The 18,511-nt window shown below is 39.8% G+C and overlaps 3 protein-coding genes across 12 annotated transcripts in view; 2 read left to right on the forward strand and 1 right to left on the reverse strand.

The window, feature by feature from the left end:
* Positions 1 to 4,806, forward strand: part of BLTP3A (bridge-like lipid transfer protein family member 3A) — a 71,744-nt gene extending 66,938 nt beyond the window's left edge. For both annotated transcript variants that reach the window (XM_060773107.2, XM_060773108.2), the window contains one exon: positions 72 to 4,806. In XM_060773107.2, coding sequence (XP_060629090.2) covers positions 72 to 197 — 126 coding nt within the window. In that variant the 3' untranslated portion in view covers positions 198 to 4,806. The remainder of the gene's footprint in view (positions 1 to 71) is intronic.
* A 363-nt stretch (positions 4,807 to 5,169) lies between these two features.
* Positions 5,170 to 9,432, reverse strand: TAF11 (TATA-box binding protein associated factor 11). The gene is made up of 5 exons (XM_060773106.2): positions 9,246 to 9,432; positions 7,442 to 7,584; positions 6,719 to 6,806; positions 6,386 to 6,482; positions 5,170 to 5,597 (listed from the first exon to the last, which is right to left on the reverse strand). The coding sequence occupies exons 1-5, from the start codon at positions 9,396 to 9,398 to the stop codon at positions 5,467 to 5,469; spliced, it is 612 nt and encodes a 203-aa protein (XP_060629089.2). The 5' UTR covers positions 9,399 to 9,432; the 3' UTR covers positions 5,170 to 5,466.
* Positions 9,433 to 17,661: 8,229 nt separating this feature from the next.
* ANKS1A (ankyrin repeat and sterile alpha motif domain containing 1A) overlaps positions 17,662 to 18,511 on the forward strand; it is a 158,378-nt gene continuing 157,528 nt past the window's right edge. For all 9 annotated transcript variants that reach the window (XM_067467989.1, XM_067467991.1, XM_067467993.1 and 6 more), the window contains exon 1: positions 17,662 to 18,010. In XM_067467989.1, the coding sequence (XP_067324090.1) occupies positions 17,808 to 18,010 (203 nt within the window). In that variant the 5' untranslated portion in view covers positions 17,662 to 17,807. The remainder of the gene's footprint in view (positions 18,011 to 18,511) is intronic.

Below are 18,511 nucleotides of genomic sequence, written 5' to 3' on the forward strand. Positions count from 1 at the left end.
TGAAAACATTGTATCTTCACTACATTTTACATCTTTGAGAAAACACTATTTCCTTATTTTGTTTCTTGCAGCTGAAGGAAGTGCCAACATTGGAAAAAGAACTCCAGATCACCCAAAAAGCCCTTGAGGAAGCCAATCTGGACAAAATACGGTTACTACAAGAAGTTAGGAAATATGATCCTCTCTTCCAACTTTGACAACAGAGGCCTGGGCTTCAAATGCTCAGGGCAAACAGAGATCACTACCAGCATCAAAATGTCTGCAAAGCCATTCACTAGACCATTTTCAGTCCAGAGCTACTGCCTCAAGAAGCAGAAATGTGGTGCCATTAGAGAAGATGGAAAGGGTCAGCAGGTGAACATGTGGGAAAACAATTATCAGCTGTGTTGGGGTTTCGAAACTGTACTCCATCCAGAGCATAGTAAAACTGAATCTAAAAGCTACTGAGCCAAATGAAAAGATGTTTTATCACACCTAAGTTCTTTGTAAGTGGTGCTGACAAACTGCTTAATGTTCCCACTGTAACCCGTATTCCTAGTACAGGTGGCAGATAGCACTGGAGTCATGTTTTCCATATATCAATGTAGTATGGTTAGTCTACTGAGCCTAGGACTTTGTTAGGCGTTGAAAATAAATGTCTTGGAATTTCAGTGCAATAGCATGAATCTAAGACATATAATAATGGATGTTAGAAACAGTCCTGGAAAAGAAAAATATAGAAAACATGTGGCCACCATTACTCAGTAAACTGTTTTCTACTCTCCTTTTCCAATAAATCTCTGCTAATGGAGTGTTGGGAGCCACCAGCATTCCTCATGTCTTTTCACAGCACTGCCCCGCCCCCCTTGTCCACCATTGCCTGGTTGTATTACCACAACTCTTTCTGAGTATGAATTTCATGAGCTACTGCCTGTTTGACAAATGTCCTATTCTTGTCAGTTAAAATCTGCTGAGACCCAGTTTTCTCCTTTGTGTTATACTACCCTTGAAACCTTGGACAGCACAGAGGAAATGAGCTCAGCCAGTTACCTCTAAGTCTAGGTCATGAACAATATATCGAAGTCCATTTGGTAAACAGTGAACTGGAAACTGTATCCTGCAACATTTTATAACCAGATTAATGCTGATATTGGTTGTCATAGTGTGTAGTTGTAAAGCTGCTGAATATGCAGCCTTTTTTCTTGTATTTCACTTGTATATTCTTATGTGGTTATTTGGGGGGGAAATGAAAGTGGTTCTACATTTGAGTACACAAAGCCAAAATTTGATTTTCTTGGGTGTAAAGATAATAATTTAGAGGAAGTTTCATTCACATATCAGGCGCAGCAAAAGTGAGATATGATATAAATCTACCTGGAAGGAAGTCTGAAAAGCAAAAACATTTAAACAGTCCAAGGAATCTTTAAATATATCCCTTAAATTAATGGAAGATTTGCACCTCTCCAGTTAATCAATACTACTTCAAGATTATGAATATAAAAGGCCCCCAATCCACTTGTGACCAAAAGACCTTTCTAATCATATGAGAAGTAGCTTGCTGTAAATCATAGAAGTTAGATCAATTATCAAGCTACATGGCAGCAACTATATATTAAATTCTGTCTGTTGCAGAATGTACATGCATTTTGATAATATATGCTCCAAACAGAAAACTCAGGGAATCAACAAATCGTTGAATACTGACTCGCATCCCTTCTTTTTCTCTACCAGCCTTTTTATTCCACTTTTGTTTTTGTTCATATAGTTGGTATTTTATTGAAACTAGTTTAATTTTTTTAAAAAATGAGTTGCAGGTACTGGATAAGAAAATGAATGGGAATCCATGCCCCCAAGAGGCCAGTGGGATCAACTAGGGTCTCCTTCTCCATTTCCAGTGTTACTAGAAACCCCACTGGCCTGAGGCATGATCAACAGTGGTCAGGAGTTGAGAGATCCAAAATATATAGAGGACATCTTTTGAAGTAAAGCTATGTATTTGATAAATAAGTGTAGATTTTTTTACATTGATCAAATTCATATTCTACTTATGCTCCACAAGGTAGCAATGGGAAGACCATAGCAATTTTTCCCAAACCAAATACCCCCAAAGTGCAAATTCATATGGTTATTTTGCCTTTGTGAAATCATTTAGGGTAAAATGTTTGTAATGAATTTCAGATACCCTCTTGTTTTTCTTTTATCACGTTTGTGATTTTTAAACCATAATTATGGAGCTGGTTTTGTTTTTACCTAATTTTTAAAAGAAAGGTGAATTTTAAAATTGGAGTACTTACGATCATTTTCAGTTAAGGTACACATATTTAAGACTATAAAGTTGCAGTGGATCAGGTATGGAAGATAAAGGGAACTAAAGGCTAGTAATAAATGCAGAAACTACTCTACCAGTGGAAAATGAAGAGGGTTGAATAGTTCCCATGCACCCTAAAATCTGTTTTGAAGGCCCTCTCAAATATGTGTGCTATGGGGAGCTGCAGGATGGAGGAATCAGAAAGTGAAGCCTCTGTAAGCATTGCATTTGATTTCTGTCATTGTCTGTGGGGGGTGGGGGTAATCAACAGTTTTGCATATTGTTATAAGCATGGCACATTCAAACCAGCAGTAGCTGTACTGCTCCTAAGAATAATGCCAACAATGTTAGCAAATACCCTTTTAACACCTACAGAAAATCACAAAATTATGTGCAAGCTTTTGAGTTTAACAGAACACTTGTCCACAAAGCAAGAAAAGGAAAGAAAGCAAAATGCAGAAAAAAACGCTGTTTAGTTTTGAAATCATGGATTTGATATTAATTCAGACTGTTAAGATACAATATGGAAGGAGGTGTCAGAAATTCATGACTTTTAAAAACAATATAAAATATTTCACTCTTGGAGAGTATAAAATGGTTGTGAAATATTTCAGAATTAGAGAGGAAATCAGTATGTTGCTCATAACAAAATGGAATAGACTTTAACATAATAAGCATGTATTTTTGCTTTAAATTACTCAAGTCATTTCATTATTAGTAAAATGCCAGAACAGTCTAGTATGTTATTTAATCTTTTACTAGTACTTGTTAAACTATTTGTAGCCGAAAGCAGTTAAAACTGCAGAATGCCTTTTGGGTGGAAAAAGTCTCTTGACATCTGCTTATCTGCCTTGATCTGACTACTTTGGAGCAGACACTCTGTGACCTTCACTATGTGAATCAGAGATAGCAGTGTAAAAACTTTTTTATTCTAAAAGGGGGATGGATCTGTCTTCAGATGCCTCACATAATTTGCTGGCCCTTGAGGCGACTACAGGGCTGTTGTACTCCAGGAAGCTTTGCAGCTGTGCGGTGCTACTGTCACTTTCATTAATTCAGCCGTGGTGATTCCTGCATATCAGACTGCATGTGCTGTAGCTTCTGGTGTTCCTTTTCTGTGCAGTGAACTGTTCTTGCTTCTGCCTTTTCCCTAAGGCATCTGTTTTGCAGCATCCCAGTCAAACCCAGGCCATGCACTGGAACAAATATGATTCCCTTTCTTCATATTTGAAAATGCCCCAATGGGGCAATCCTTATTTAATGCAACAGAAGAAAAACTCTTTATCAAAAGAGTAGCATGATTTACCGCTAGCTCTTATGTATACCAGCATTACCTACTCAACAGAACTGGTGGCTTGGAAGTTTAGAGACTTTCATTTATGGGATTGATAGTGCTGTTACTGTATGGACATGGTACTAATTAATACATCTTAAGTGAATTTCTGTGGACAACGGGTAACATAAAAATATGCTGTGCAAAGGAAAGGCTGTTTCATACCGTTCATTGGTTTTACTGATGGAGAGTTTTATTATTTGGAACAGGAGCAAGATACTTGCTCTGATGTTAAATGGGCCCTCTGAATCATCTAATGGAAAAAGCTTTCTGTATTTTCAGATGATGCAGAAGATAAGGAAAATTCTGTTGTGCTAGCAAAAGCATGTTAGTGCATTGTTGTATCCTGCACTTTCAACCCTTGATCAAACTGTCCAAAAAGTGAATGTGTTTTAAGAAGTCTTTTATATGCCCATTTCTCTTTTATGCATAAGAGTGAGGCAAGATGCTTTTGTTCAATTACATACAGGCTGTCATTGCTTTCTATTCACTTTAATGCTAAGAATATGATTTATCTACTTTAACTCAAATTAGAGCATGTTTCAGATATGGAAACACAAGTGCAGGAATACCCAGTGAGTAGTTAAGTGCGCATGATGCACTTTTGTTCTGCTGAACATTTCTAGCAACTTCCAATGCTATGAATCTGTCTTAAAGCCGAATGTAGAGAAACTGGTCAGCAAAGGGTATGGCATAGCTTGGTTGGTTGTAATTTCAGATAGGATAACAAGACCCTGCTTATCGGGCTGTAGTGGTGTGAATAACCCAGATGTTTCCCCTCTGCTGATAGCTATGATTCCTTCAAGTGTACAAATGGAGTAAGGAAGGAAATCCACTGAAGCTGATATGGATGTGTTTGGCTATAAAACTATATTAGTGTGGTTTGGTTCTTAAAGGCACCCTCATTTCTGTGCTATATTTACATGTGAAAATAAATCAACAGGAAAACTTTTTGTAAAATGCCATAACCGACAAAGGCATTCTTATTTATTATGCTTTCCTAATTTCTTTTGTAGTTTTGGTCAAGAATTCTGTGAGCACAGGCAAAGTACTGGGTAAAAGACTGACTTGAATCTAAGCCTCCAACAGTATTAGGTTTTATTTACCATAGTGTATCTTTTCCTGCTGATTTTATTGGTTCTGTGAACCACTTTTAAAAGTTGTAAATTAAACTGATTGACCTCTGTTCCTGTGAATGTGTTTTTTGTCTTTATCTTTCCAACTTAATTGACTATTATGTTCTGCTGGTAAGCTATAAACATCATGAAGTATTTATTCATTACTAAAGAATCTTTTGTACTATCACATTTAAGAAGCAAATTGATAAGAGTAGAGTTACCAGGTAACAACCATCATGAAATTATTTCTATACCACCTGAAGCAATATATTAATTCCTAGGGGGAAGACTGTGCATTCTATGTATATCGTTCTTGTGGGCTTCTCACTGACCACTGTAGGAAGGCCACGCTTAACTAGAGAAATTTTTTGGTCTGAGTCCATGTGGCTGATATTATAGGAGTGTCAGAATAAAAGTCATTCATTTCATAGTTATTTGCAGACTTGAATACATGCAACCAGTTTATTTACATTTAAAAAATCTGAAAACACATTGAATATACTACCATACCTGTCATGTTTGGAAGTCCTTTACTGATACATGATGGCCCTGTTCTTGCCCTCATTTTAATAGTAACACTTCCAATAAAGTTACCAAATTCCCCCAGTAAACCAGGATTTTAGATTACTGGTACTGGCAATAATCAGCATAAATTCTTCCATCAGCAGAAGTCCTCTTTACGCCAGCCTGAAAATCCCCATACTACTTAGTCCTTTCTTATTGTCTTCTTAATGAAAAAGAATTTTTTTGTATTTTGAATTTGGGATCTGTCCTCTTGACTTCAACCGTCGAACAGCTTCACGCATGTGTTTAGGCTGTAGAGGTGGCGACTCTCCCCATTTCTCACACACATCTAGGGCTGGACAAAGGAAACAAAACCCTTTATACTCATTTTACCCCCTTTATACTCATTTTACCACTTTATAAATGGCTGTAAAATCTAGGGTATTTCTATATAAAGGTGGTCAGTGAGATGTAGCATAATATTCTGCCAAATGGAACTATAGCTATCTTAATTTTTGTTAGTTAATGTGAATAGTAGAAGAAAGTTGAGAGATGTCACACATCATTTCAGTAATTACAAAAATGTATATTCATGAAATACACTTTGGTTCCATATTTCTCAAGGAAAAAGATAACAAAGGAAAATATTAGACAACTACTCATTAGCTCAGGATTTGGGCTAGTAACTGAATCCATTTGTTAACTTAGATATGATTGACAGAACATACAGACATTACTTTAGATATATTGCAAGGATCTAGATTACAGAAGCAAGGGATTGTATGTACTGCTTCTATGGCTTGCCTTAATTTTCTTGTTTCTTATTATGCTCTAAGCAGCTATATAAATATCACACAAACACTGTTCATCCTCATTTCTATTCCTCTCTTGCCAGGGAACTACATCAAGACAGGAATGATTGATTACCACCCCTTGGACATTTAATATATGCAGCAATATGCCTGCAGTTTAGCAGCTGCTAGAGTCAGAGGGTGCAGAGTGGTATGGCAGGGGTATTATGCTCTGAACATACAATACAAGATCTTAGTCATTACCTTCCTGACTAACCACATGTCCTAAGCATGATTCCAGTAAATTAAGAAAGATGGAAATGTATTCAAATCTGATTATTTTGATACTCACCCTCTTCTACCACCTCTCCAACAAAAACTTTGGAGATCCCTGACATGGCAATAACCACATTCTGAGAGACAGAGGTTCCAGTAATTGACTGGATCAACTGAGAAAGGAGAAAGGATACAAAATCCAGTTTTATAAATGTGCATTTGTAATTTTTAAATCTTATACATCCTTATGTAATAACAATCCTAGTAGCTGCATCACTGACTGGGATAAGTCAAAATGACAGATTTTATCCAGTCAAAACACTGCATCTACATTCTTCATATTACACATAGTGATCAAATCAACAGGCAAATCTAAAACAGTTCAAACCAGACTAAAGCACAACCTTACCCGTTTAATAGCAGCCTTCGGAAAAGCTGATCTACGATACATCTCATAGCGATTTAGCTGTTCTTCAGAAAAAGAGGAAACTAGTATTCTTGAGGAAAACAATAACAGCATGGAATTAGAGACATCATTCGATCTACAACTGGTAGCACACTTAAAGCTACAGGAAGCACACAGCTTTGGAAGTCAGAGACAATACCATAACATAATTCCTATTGATAAAAGAATGGATTGACTCCAGACTTTGTTTGCATCAATGGTAGCTCTGACGCATATTCCATTATGAATGTTCCTGCTGATTGGGAGAGGGAAGCATCAGTTTCACTAATTTCAATTTTATTTCCTCCAGTGCTCCCAGGGATATCTCACACCAGGAACCAAACTTTTAAGGGATGCACAGACTGCTACTGCAGACAAAGGAATATGCATGCACTGGCTTTCTGGATCCAGTCCCGTAAAAATAGTCTAAAAGGGACAGGAATGCATATCAATAAATTAATTTAGGAGTAATTATTACATACTTATTTGAAATAAGCTTTTCCATCTTTATGGGGGGGAAGCATAGACAAAGAGGTTGCAAGCCCCATCAAGTGCTTAATAGCGTGTATCTCCAATAAATAACAGCGCGAAACAAAAAAGTACAATATTGTTCACTAGCAAGTTTAGTCTTCTACAGGTTATTAGGAACAACGAAAGTTATGCATCAGGTAAAATAAGAGTACTCACTGCATTTTTTGAATCTCATCTTCATCAACTTTATTCTTTTTATCTTTTTTATCTTTTATCTCTATTTTTACTTTCTTGCTTGCAGAAGATGTTGACTCCTCTGTCTCTCCTGTGAGCAGACCTACAGAATCCTCAGTTCTGATCTAAGAAGAAAATTATTTTCAGCTTAGCTATAATCCTAACATAGTTCTTAAATGTCTAACCATAACTCATGACAGAACTTATAAATCATAGCTGATAAACACTAAAAAATTCAATTTAAGAATCTGTCTTAAATGGGCAAAACACAAAGATAGCATTCTTCTGGCAGAATGGCAGGGCCAGGTCTAACTGGGAAGTGTGTGTGTGAAGTAAAGAGCCAGCCTATTACAATTACAGAATGCTGTGATGAGAGACTTGTAGTGGAAAGGAGAAAATATAGATCATTGCTTCTTAAACTGTGGGTCCTGACCCCAAATAAAGTCAATTTTGGGGTGGCAGCAGTAAAAGGTTCTGAATACCACCGATTTACACAAAACTGTTAGCAACAGTGTTTACAGTGGATTCCGCTGAAAATGTTTCAGCTATACTTTTCAAAAAGTAAAATCATTCTGTTTAGCAAGCCTTGCAAATGCTGATTTATTATCAGTAAATGTGTAATTTTTATACCTATTTTATATACCTATATACCTGGGATCGCATAAAAATTATCAGACAGAAAGGGGTTGCAAGTGGAAAATGTTTTAAAAGTTCTGATGTAGAGGCTTGTCTGTTAAAGAGCCGGGGTCCTTCAGAAACACAGGAATATGGATAAAACTCAGGACCTTGTAGAAAGAGATGGATTCATAAAATTGTAATAGGTTTTAGGGAGCTGAAAGAGTTGTAAAGGTTCAAGGAGAAATGACTTTCTTTGAACTAGAGGTGGTTGCCCTTTTATCACTGATCACCCATTCACTTGCCCAGTGCAGTGGTCTCCATGAAGCCTCAGTATCAGGTCCTGGGAGGGAATCTTTAAGGTAAAAGGGCAAGATGAGTGACAGAAGCTCAAGGTATTGTCGAAGGCTTTCATGGCTGAAATCACTAGGTTCTTGTGGGTTTTTTCGGGCTATAGGGCCATGTTCTAGAGGCATTTCTCCTGACGTTTCGCCTGCATCTATGGCAAGCATCCTCAGAGGTAGTGAGGTCTGTTGGAAATAGGACAATGGGTTTATATATCTGTGGAATGGCTGGGGTGGGGCAAAGAGCTCTTCCCTGCTAGAGCTAGGTGTGAATGTTTCAACTGACCACCTTCATTAGCATTTGAAGGCCTGCCTGAGCCTGGGAAAATCTCAAGGGTTTGAACACGACATCAACCTGAAGAGGGGTTCCATCACAGTGTGCAATCCTCCATTCTCCATGCAGCCCCTTTCCTTTGAATTTGCAAAAACAGTTCTGGGGGGTGACACAATTTTCAGATAACACAGGGCACATCTACACTGACCATTTAATGCTGCTTCAAACCAGTATTGAAAAACGTGGTTTTGCTGTGTAGATGGTTGCTTAGGAGATCCTGGAATGAATCTGAAGCCTGCATGATGATGACACAAAGCACTGATGCACCTTGAGGGCTTTATTTTGCACATTTTTTGTGACAGTTTGTTATCTCTGGCCACCAGTTTGAAGGGGCCTGAGGCTGTGAGGGATGGTGGGAGTTGGAGTCCAAAACACCTGGAAGGAGAGCCCAAGTTTGCCCAGGCCTGCTGCAGCATAAATGCGGCCTGCTCCCATTAGAACAGCCTTGGCTCAAAGCTGAAAGATCATAGAAGGCCCTCCCCTCCCTTCCCACCTCTCCAGGCGCCGCTTCCCGCTCCTTCGGCTCCCCGGGGCCCTTCTCCTTCCCGTCAGCCGCCCCCGCAGCAGAGACAGGCGGCTCCTCGCCCGAAGTCGCACCGGACACAAGCACGGCTTCTTCTCTGCGAGACACCGCCGGCTCCGCCATACTGGGAAAGGCCTCTGTCGCGCCCTGATGACGTCATCGCAGCCGCCTTGCCCTTTCGTTTCCTTGGCAACGGAAGAAGCCAGCCCAAGCCTGAGCTCTCATGGAAGCAACTGTGTCCTTACAGCACTGCACTGTATGGATTTGATGCCACTTTTAACGGCATTGGAATCTGGGAGTGGTAGTTTGGTGAAGTCCCACCACTCTGAGGCAGAGGAGGATAAAAAAAATTGCAAATCTACAACTCCCATAAGTTCATAGCATTAAGCGGTGTCAAACTTCACTAATTCTACAGTGTAGATGTGCCCCAAGCTGCAGCCCTTCTCCGAAATGCTTGGGATCAAAAACATTTCTATTTTATTTTTTCAAATCCTAGAACTGGAGGAGACCTCGTGGGACCTCGTGGGCCATCCATTCCAACCCCCTGCCAAGAAGCAGGAAAATTGAATTCAAAGCACCCCCAATAGATGGCCATCCAGTCTCTGATTAAAAGCCTCCAGGGCAGAGGGTTCCATTGCTGAACAGGTCTCACAGTCAGGAAGTTCTTCCTAGTGTTCAGATGAAATCTCCTTTCTTGTAGTTTGAAGCCATTGTTCCGTGTCCTAGTCTCCAGGGCAGCAGAAAACAAGCTTGCTCCCGCCTCACTGTGACTTCCCCACACTTATTTATACATGGTTATCGTGTCTCAGCCTTCTCTTCTGCAGGGTAAACATGCCCAGTTCTTTAAGCCGCTCCTCACAGGGCTTGTTCTCCAGACCTTTGATCATTTTAGTTGCCCTTCACTGGACACATTCCAGCTTGTCAATATCTCTCTTCAATTGTGGTGTCCAGAATTGGACACAGTATTCCAGTTATGGTCTAACCAAGGCAGAATAGAGGGGTAGCATTACTTCCCTGGATCTAGATGCTATACTCCTATTAATGCAGGCCAAAATCCCATTGGCTTTTTTTGCTGCCGCATCACATTGTTGGCTCTTGTTTAACTTGTTGTCCACGAGGACCCCAAGATCTTTTTTACATGTACTGCTCTCAAGCCAGGCATCCCCCATTCTGTATCTTTGCATTTCATTTTTTTTTCTGCCTAACTGGAGTATCATGCATTTGTCACTGTTAAACTTCATTTTGTTAGTTCTGGCCCATCTCATCTGTTAATATCGTTTTGAATTCTGCTCCTGTCTTCTGGAATATTGGCTATCACTCCCAATTTGGTGTCATCTGCAAACTTAATTATCATGCCTTCTATGCACAAAATATCTTGAATATGGAACCTGATTAAACAATAAATTCATTTGTGTTTCATATACACCATATACACATAGGCCAAAAGCAATTCTACACACAATATTTTTGTGCCTTGAACAAAGTTTGTGTACATTGAACCATCAAAAAGCACAGCTGCCCATACGGACAATTTCGGCATGTTTCATATTCCAGAACTTTGGATAAATGATGCTCAACCTATTTTGTTTGTATTATCACTGTCCAAGGAGATGTTTTAGTTGTGTATTTGAGAACTTCCTCAATACTGAGGTGGTCAGGATTCAGGCACGCTTTGGTATGTTTTAAATTAACACACATGTGAGGCATGGTTTTCTACCATCTTTCTTTCAGTTGTAGCCTTCAGTGAACAGAAATGTCGAAACAACAGATATGAGGGGCATTCATTAAAGATTTTCCCTGACCCACTTCCTGTGGACTGAGAGCAATCAAACTTGACACAGTTATTAGTCCTTCTCTACCTAGACCCAGCGAGAGGATACCTTATGCATGTGAAGATGGTCTTGGGAGATTTTTTCCAAAGACTCCACAATAATCTTGACATATCAGGCTAGGTGGTGAATGGCAATTTTCCAAAATGGTGACCTCCACTTGCTGGATGATGTGTTCATCAATAGCAGAATGGGTTGTTCCTAGAGTTGGAGCTGTTTCCACCGAAGTCTGACCACATCTGAATTGACGATGCCAGTTCTTGACTACCTCATATGATGGAGAATCATCACCATAAACCTTTTTCATCTTATTTAACGCCTCCTTTGGTATGCAGCCTTTCAAGTAAAGGAACTTGAGGATTGCTATGTATTCCACTGGGTCCATTATCAAACCTCACACCACTTCAACACCTGTAAAATCAAGACTGTTATCCGTTCTGAGGTGTAAATTGGCACAAACGTATAGAGACTTATATCATTACACATGTGCAGTTTCAGCATCCTGTGATAAATAGAAGAGGGTTGGGGAAATCTTTAATGGACACCCCTCGTATGTATGAAAATCAAAGGCATGCAGGCACTTGGGTCTATATAGCCTCAGAGTTGCTAATATTATTAAATCTCTGGTGAAAATCAAATATTCTATTACTTTCCTAAAAGCATGATAGCTTTTGTGTTGTCGAAGACTTTAGTGGCCGGAATCACTGGGTTGCTGTGAGTTTTCCGGGCTTTATGGCCATGCTGCTGAAGCATTCTCTCCTGACATTTTGCCCACATCTGTGGCAGGCATCCTCAGAGGTTAAGGGATACATTGGAAACTAGGCATGAAAATTAACAAAATCTGGCTAACAGTATTTTAAAAAACCCTCTAAAATCAGGACAGTAAATAAAGAACACCACTCTGAAAACAGGGGAATTCCAGACAATACTCCATCAGGTAACACCACCCAACAAAAGAATCCCCCAGGCAGCAATCAGCCAGGCATTGAAGCTGCCAGGCCATTAAATGTTACTCAAGGTGGCCATTTGCAACATTCACACCTACCTCAAGCAGACAAGAGTTCTTTCTCCCACCCTGGACATTTCACAGATATATAAACCTCACTTGCCTAGTTTCCAACAGATTCCTCAACCTCTGAGGATGCTTGCCATATGTGTGGGTGAAACGTCAGGAGATAATGCTTCTGGAGCATGACCATACAGCCCAGAAAACTCACAGCAACCCACAACAGCTTTTCTTCACATTCTAGATATGTGGAGAATTTGTTTACAACTGACTATAACAAGAGGGAGGGGAGCAATGGCCAGCACATACTTGTCTCTGAAGCATACTTCAGATGTGATAGCAATCTAGCCTAACTTGATGAACCTGTACTGAAAATTTCATTTTCAGAGCCCTGTTTAATGTTGTTTAATTGACATCAGCAAAATGAGCTCAAGAGAGCCTGTGTTGAGGCACCTGCACTCTTTGGCAGAGTCCCAGGATTCTATAGCATGGAGCCATGAGAATTAAAGTGCTATGGAACTGCATTAATTTGACAGCATAGATACACCCTACATCTGACAAGATAATGGGCTATATTAAATTGTTAGTACTAATTAGAGTACTCCCAGGCCCCTTCTACATTGCCATATAAAGTCCAGATTCTCTACTTTCAACTGGATTATGTGATCGTGTAGATTCATATAATCCAGTTCAAAGCAGATAATGTGATTTATCTGCTTCGATAATCTGGATTATATGACAGTGTAGAAGGGGCCCCAGTACATCAGCTGCTGGATAATAAATCAACACATATGTTAGTCCCACTGGTTCAATGGGGCTATTCTAGTTGGAACTAATTTGATTTAGTGCAATGCTTTCAAGTATGAGCATGGTGTAAATAGTATAGGAAAAGAATACAGGAAATCACACATTGACATATTCCAGAGTTCAAGTAATAATGATAATAGTAATAAAAATTATAAATTTCTTATTACTTGTATCTCTTGATGGCTCGAGGCGGGATACAACATAGTCAAAAACATATTAACATAAAATATATAAAATAAACAATTTTGATCAAACACACACACACATATATAAAACTTGCACCAGACACAGATACAAAATTGAAATATTGCAGCAACAGAATGCAAATCAGAACTTATGATTGAAGGTTGATTGTGCCTTTGAGTTCAAGCTACCACTTCCAATACATTTGCAGTAAGTAGAGGGGAAATTAACTGCAGATGCCTTTATCCATCAAGTCAACTCACTGGTGAAAGAGTTTAGTATGTTCCCTACCAGGAGAACCAACACCATCTCAATGTGACATGCCATTTATTATTTCAGTGGGCAAGGTGGGATAAATACTTAGTGAAGAACCTGTTGGATATATTGAAGCTAGTAACATTTTTTAAAATGAGGGTTGGTATAACTGCTCGGCATGTACATTAGTTTCTGTCCAACTGTTGCTTCTAATCAAATAAATGTTGCAACACTTGTAATACTTCATAAATCCGCAGAACCTGTTTGACCAGAAATGGAAGAGCAAACTAAATTAGCATGCACATCATCCTAGCATATTCAGCTGTATTAATTCATGTTTTGTCTCATTTCCTGTGTTTTGAAAGGATGGATTCAATTTTTTTAATATCTCATGCATACTAAAGGAATACCAGACTCCTGCTATATGCTGTCATCATACACAGTACCTCCTTCCCCTTTTGAATTTATGAGGCATCTGGTTCACGTCTTCACATAGGTGTTCAGAGAGGTAATTGCATGTGATTGGTCTCCATCATAGAAATACCTACTACATCCTCTTGCCTTCAAGGGCACTGTCCATCATTTACACATTCCTGATACAATATCCTATTACCATAGATGCACAGAAGTGAAATTCGCATCACACACTTACAAGCCAGCTAAGAGGCCCATTGTCCTACAACTGAAGGAGAAGCTACACATTAGTAATGCCCTAATGACAGATGAAAGATAAGAAAAGACAAAAGTGGGTGGACAACTTTGTTAACTGCAACATTTGTTCATCATTCTAGACAATTGTGCCAAATTAGATTGTTGTCAGCAGCGTTCTAATGAAGATCTCAGGCAAAGTCTTAGTTTCAATCCTTTAATCAGAGAAATGAGACAGGGAATGCTGAAGTCATACACATCATACTACGTTAATCACCACTGTATGGGAAAGTTATCTGCTTAAAATAGGTTGATTTTTAGCCTTCAGTTCGTTACATTCAAAGATCAGCTATCTCATCTGCTGTAGATTGTTTTTGAATCAGTCCTCCACCCACTGTGAGCTCATTACTTCTGAAAAGATGGAATGAGGAAAAAGAGAAGTATAAGCCTTTAGTGTTAATCACTCTCTTGAGAAATTGATATCTTCTGTCTTCTTAATCCATATTTTCAAGCTTAAATCAAATATTGGAAAGTTGATATAAACAAAATAAATTCATTGTACAAAACTCTAAAACGTTATTGATTACTGCACAAGGAAGGCATCCTCTTATTAAGGCATGTTGTTACTTTTTTTAAAAAAGAAAAACATTCTGGTCAAATGCCTAAAAATGATTTTGTCATGAAAAATAACTAGGATTGTTATTATATAAAAATGAATGGCAATCCCTCTCATCAGATTTCTTTGAAGCCATCACTTAAGGCTTCTTTATCCCCCCCCCCCCCCCCCGTCCTCCCCGCAGTAACTTGTTATACTGTTGCCTCTCCACATTTGCAGTTAACCTATGGATGTGAGAGCTGGACCATAAGGAAGGCTGAGCAAAGGAAGATAGATGCTTTTGAACTGTGGTGCTAGAGGAAAATTGAGAGACTACTTTGGACCGCAAGAAGATCAAACCAGGAAATAATGCCCAACTGCTCCTGGAGGGAAGGATATTAGAGGCAAAGATTAAGTGCTTTGGCCAAGTCATGAGAAGAAAGGGAAGCTTAGATAAGACAATGATGCTTGGGAAAATAGAAGGAAAAAGGAAGAGGGGTTGACCAAGGGCAAGTAGGATGGATGGTATCCTTGAAGTTACTGCCTTGACCTTGAAGGAGCTGGGGGTGGCAGTGGCCGATAGGGAGCTCTGGCATAGGCTGGTTTATGAGGTCACAAAGAGTCGGAAGCCAATGAACGAATAAACAACAAAAACAACAAGATTTCATTATTAATGGTTTTGATTTTAAATGTCCTCTCTGAGAATGTCTAGCTCCTCCAATGTGACTCTATGGTTGACTTCATTCAATCATGCTGGAGGATCTAAATTTTCTAGAAAGAACATCTCTCTAGGAATCTCTTAAGTTTCCAATGTGAGTATGTGGTCAGTTTATAGCAGAAATTTACAACTGAGTCAATTTTTATTCACTAGTTCTTTGCTTTAACAGTGGTCCTGTGCCCTTAACCTTGGTGAATGTGAAGGGCTGACTATATATGTACTGCTTGTGACTTGTTGCTTTAAAGTTCTGGCTGTTACAGAATATTTACTGAGAAATCACAATTGCACATGATGTATTTATTTATTACTTAATGATTATTTATTATTACTATTATTTATTAGTACTGTCCCCAATATTTGGTCTGCAAAGCTGACATCTGTGTCCAACCACACCTCCCCATCCTGTCTAAGCGGAGCCAATACCTGCAACTTTCATCTGTAGGTGATTTCCAAGGAAGACTTTGATAGAAGAAGCAACAGAGTCTTGGAGCAGGTGGCTTTATCATTCAAACATTTTATGACACAAATTAGGTGTTTCCAAATTTAATGTCATGAATCACGTATAAAGAGACTATGCTCAAAATGCCTAATTGAAATAATTCAGTTCCTTGGGATTGATCTTCACCTAGAGGGTTCTCAGTCCCCTCCTTCTTAAAAGCACAGGATTAAAATGTACTTTTTGAGCTGAAGAAAATGCCATGCTTGTTTTTGTTTGAAGGAAGCCCTCTATGACACTGGAAGGAACACTTCATGTATGTATGTGTATATAAATATACATGTGTGTGTGTGTGTAGGCTCCAAAGTAACAAAAATAGATATACATGTAAATGTATGTATATATAAATATACATATACACACATATGTGTGTAAATGTGTGTGTGTGTATATGTGTGTGAATATATATATAGGTTCCAAAGTGACAAGAAATGTATACACACATATACATGCAAATGCATTTATATAAATATGAATATACATATACATGAATATACACACATATGCATGTGTGGGTTCCAAAGTGACAAGAAACATATACACAATGCATGCAAATGTATGTATATATAAACATACATATACATAAACACACACACATATGCATGCAAATATGTGTATATACATGCACATACATGCAAATGTATGTATGTGTGTGTATATATATACATATGCATACATTCACACAGATACATACATACACATATGCATGCAAATGTGTATATGTATGTATGTGTATATATATATATATGCGTGTGTGTATAGGTTCCAAAGTGACAAAAATATTTACACATTTACATGTAGATGTATGATATATACATATGCATATACACACATGTTGAAATGTGTGTGCGTGTATAGGTTCCAAAGTAACAAGAAATATGTACACTATGTATGCAAATGTATGTATATATAAATATACATAAACACACACATATACATGCAAATGTATGGCATGTGTGCATATATATATACATACACATACATATACATAGATATGCATGCAAATTTGTGTTTTTATATACATATATGACTGCATTTCTCACTCATTGTAACCTTGTACATATACACACATATATGTATGTGTGTGTGTGTATACATATATATACACACACACACAGATACACATACACAGACATATGTATGCAAGTATGTTCATACACACACACATATATATGCATGTCTGTATATATATACATAAACACAAACAGATACATAAATATACACACACGTATGCACGCATACGTGTATGCACATATATATACACACACGCAAAGGATGCCTGAAAGAATGAGGTAAGACAAGTTGAGGTAGGCAGTGGGTGACAGCCTTTCTCACCCACTGTAACCTTTCTTGTCACTTTGAAACATATACATACACACACACACGTATACATATATATTCACACACAAGCAGATACATATACACAGACATATGCATGCAAATGTGTTCATATATATATCTGTTTGTGTATATATATATACACACACAGATACATATATATACACACACGTATGCATGCAATTGTGTATATATATATACGCAAACACATACATTCAAATATAAGTGTGTGTGTATGTGTGTGTATGTATATATACACACACACACACATATATATATAGACACACACACACGCATATACATGTCCCAAAGTGAGAAGAAAGGTGGTGGTGGGGTGGGTGGGAATGCAGTCACCCACTGCCCGCCTCACCTTGCCTTACCTCATCCTTTCAGGCGGCAGCAGCAGCAGCAGATGGAAGGCAGCCAACCAGAGCGCCTCCGCCTCCTCCGCCCCGCCCACTTGCCTTACGGCTCGAGAGGGGGCGTGGCCTGTCTAAGCCCCGCCCCGGAAGGACGCGCCGGCCGGGCTGAGGCGGCGGCGGCGGCAGTAGTAGCAGCGGCCGCCGAAGGCGAATCCCAAAGGAGGCGGCGGCTTAGCTGCTGCTGCTGCTGTTGTTAAGGGGGGCTCCTGACTGGCTGGCTGGCTTCCCCGGAGCCATGGGGAAGGAGCAGGAGCTGCTGGAGGCCTCCCGCACGGGGAACCTGCCCGCCGTGGAGAAGCTGCTCTCGGGGAAGCGCCTCAGCTCGGGCTTCGGCTCTGGCGGCGGAGGCTCAGGCGGCGGAGGAGGAGGGGGCTCCTCGGGAGGTGGCGGCGGAGGAGGGAGCGGCGGAGGCGGGCACCCGCTTTCGAATCTTCTCAGGTAGGTGTGGCGCTTGGCTTTCTGCTGAGGCGGAGGGAGGGAGGGAGGGAGGCCGTGCCAGGCGCCCGGGGGTGTGTCCCTCGCCAGCACCTTGAGGCGGTTGCACCAATGGGCAGGTGGGTAGTGGTGGGCCCTGGCCCTGGCCCAGGGCGGTGGGAGTTTGGCGAGAGAAAGACCTTGGGCAGGGAACTACAGCTCCCAGGATCCCATAGCATGCATTCATTCTACAGTGTAGACCAGGCATGGGCCAACTTGGGCCCTCCTTCCAGGTGTTTTGGACTCCAACTCCCATCATTCCTAACAGCCTCAGGCCCCTTCCTTTCCCCCTCAGCCTCTTAGGAATGTTAGAATGTTGAGTTTGGCCAATCAGAAACCATATGCAAATTAGTAGGTCATGACAGCTCATGCATGGGCCAACCTGGGTCCTCCTTCCAGGTGTTTTGGACTCCAACTCCCACCATTCCTAACAGCCTCAGGCCCTTTCCTTTCCCCCCTCAGCCG

This window comes from Anolis sagrei, chromosome 4 (assembly GCF_037176765.1).
Source record: "Anolis sagrei isolate rAnoSag1 chromosome 4, rAnoSag1.mat, whole genome shotgun sequence".
In the NCBI taxonomy this organism is placed as follows: domain Eukaryota; kingdom Metazoa; phylum Chordata; class Lepidosauria; order Squamata; family Dactyloidae; genus Anolis; species Anolis sagrei.

What these genes read in the sequence shown, in the direction of transcription:
- TAF11 (XM_060773106.2), bottom strand. Translation starts at nt 9,398, where the DNA reads ATGGCGGAGCCGGCGGTGTCTCGCAGAGAAGAAGCCGTGCTTGTGTCC. An exon ending in GGGAAGCGGCGCCTGGAGAG is followed by an intron (nt 7,585 to 9,245) that starts GTGGGAAGGGAG and finishes TTTTCTTCTTAG; the next exon opens with ATCAGAACTGAGGATTCTGT. An exon ending in GATGAGATTCAAAAAATGCA is followed by an intron (nt 6,807 to 7,441) that starts GTGAGTACTCTT and finishes GTTTTCCTCAAG; the next exon opens with AATACTAGTTTCCTCTTTTT.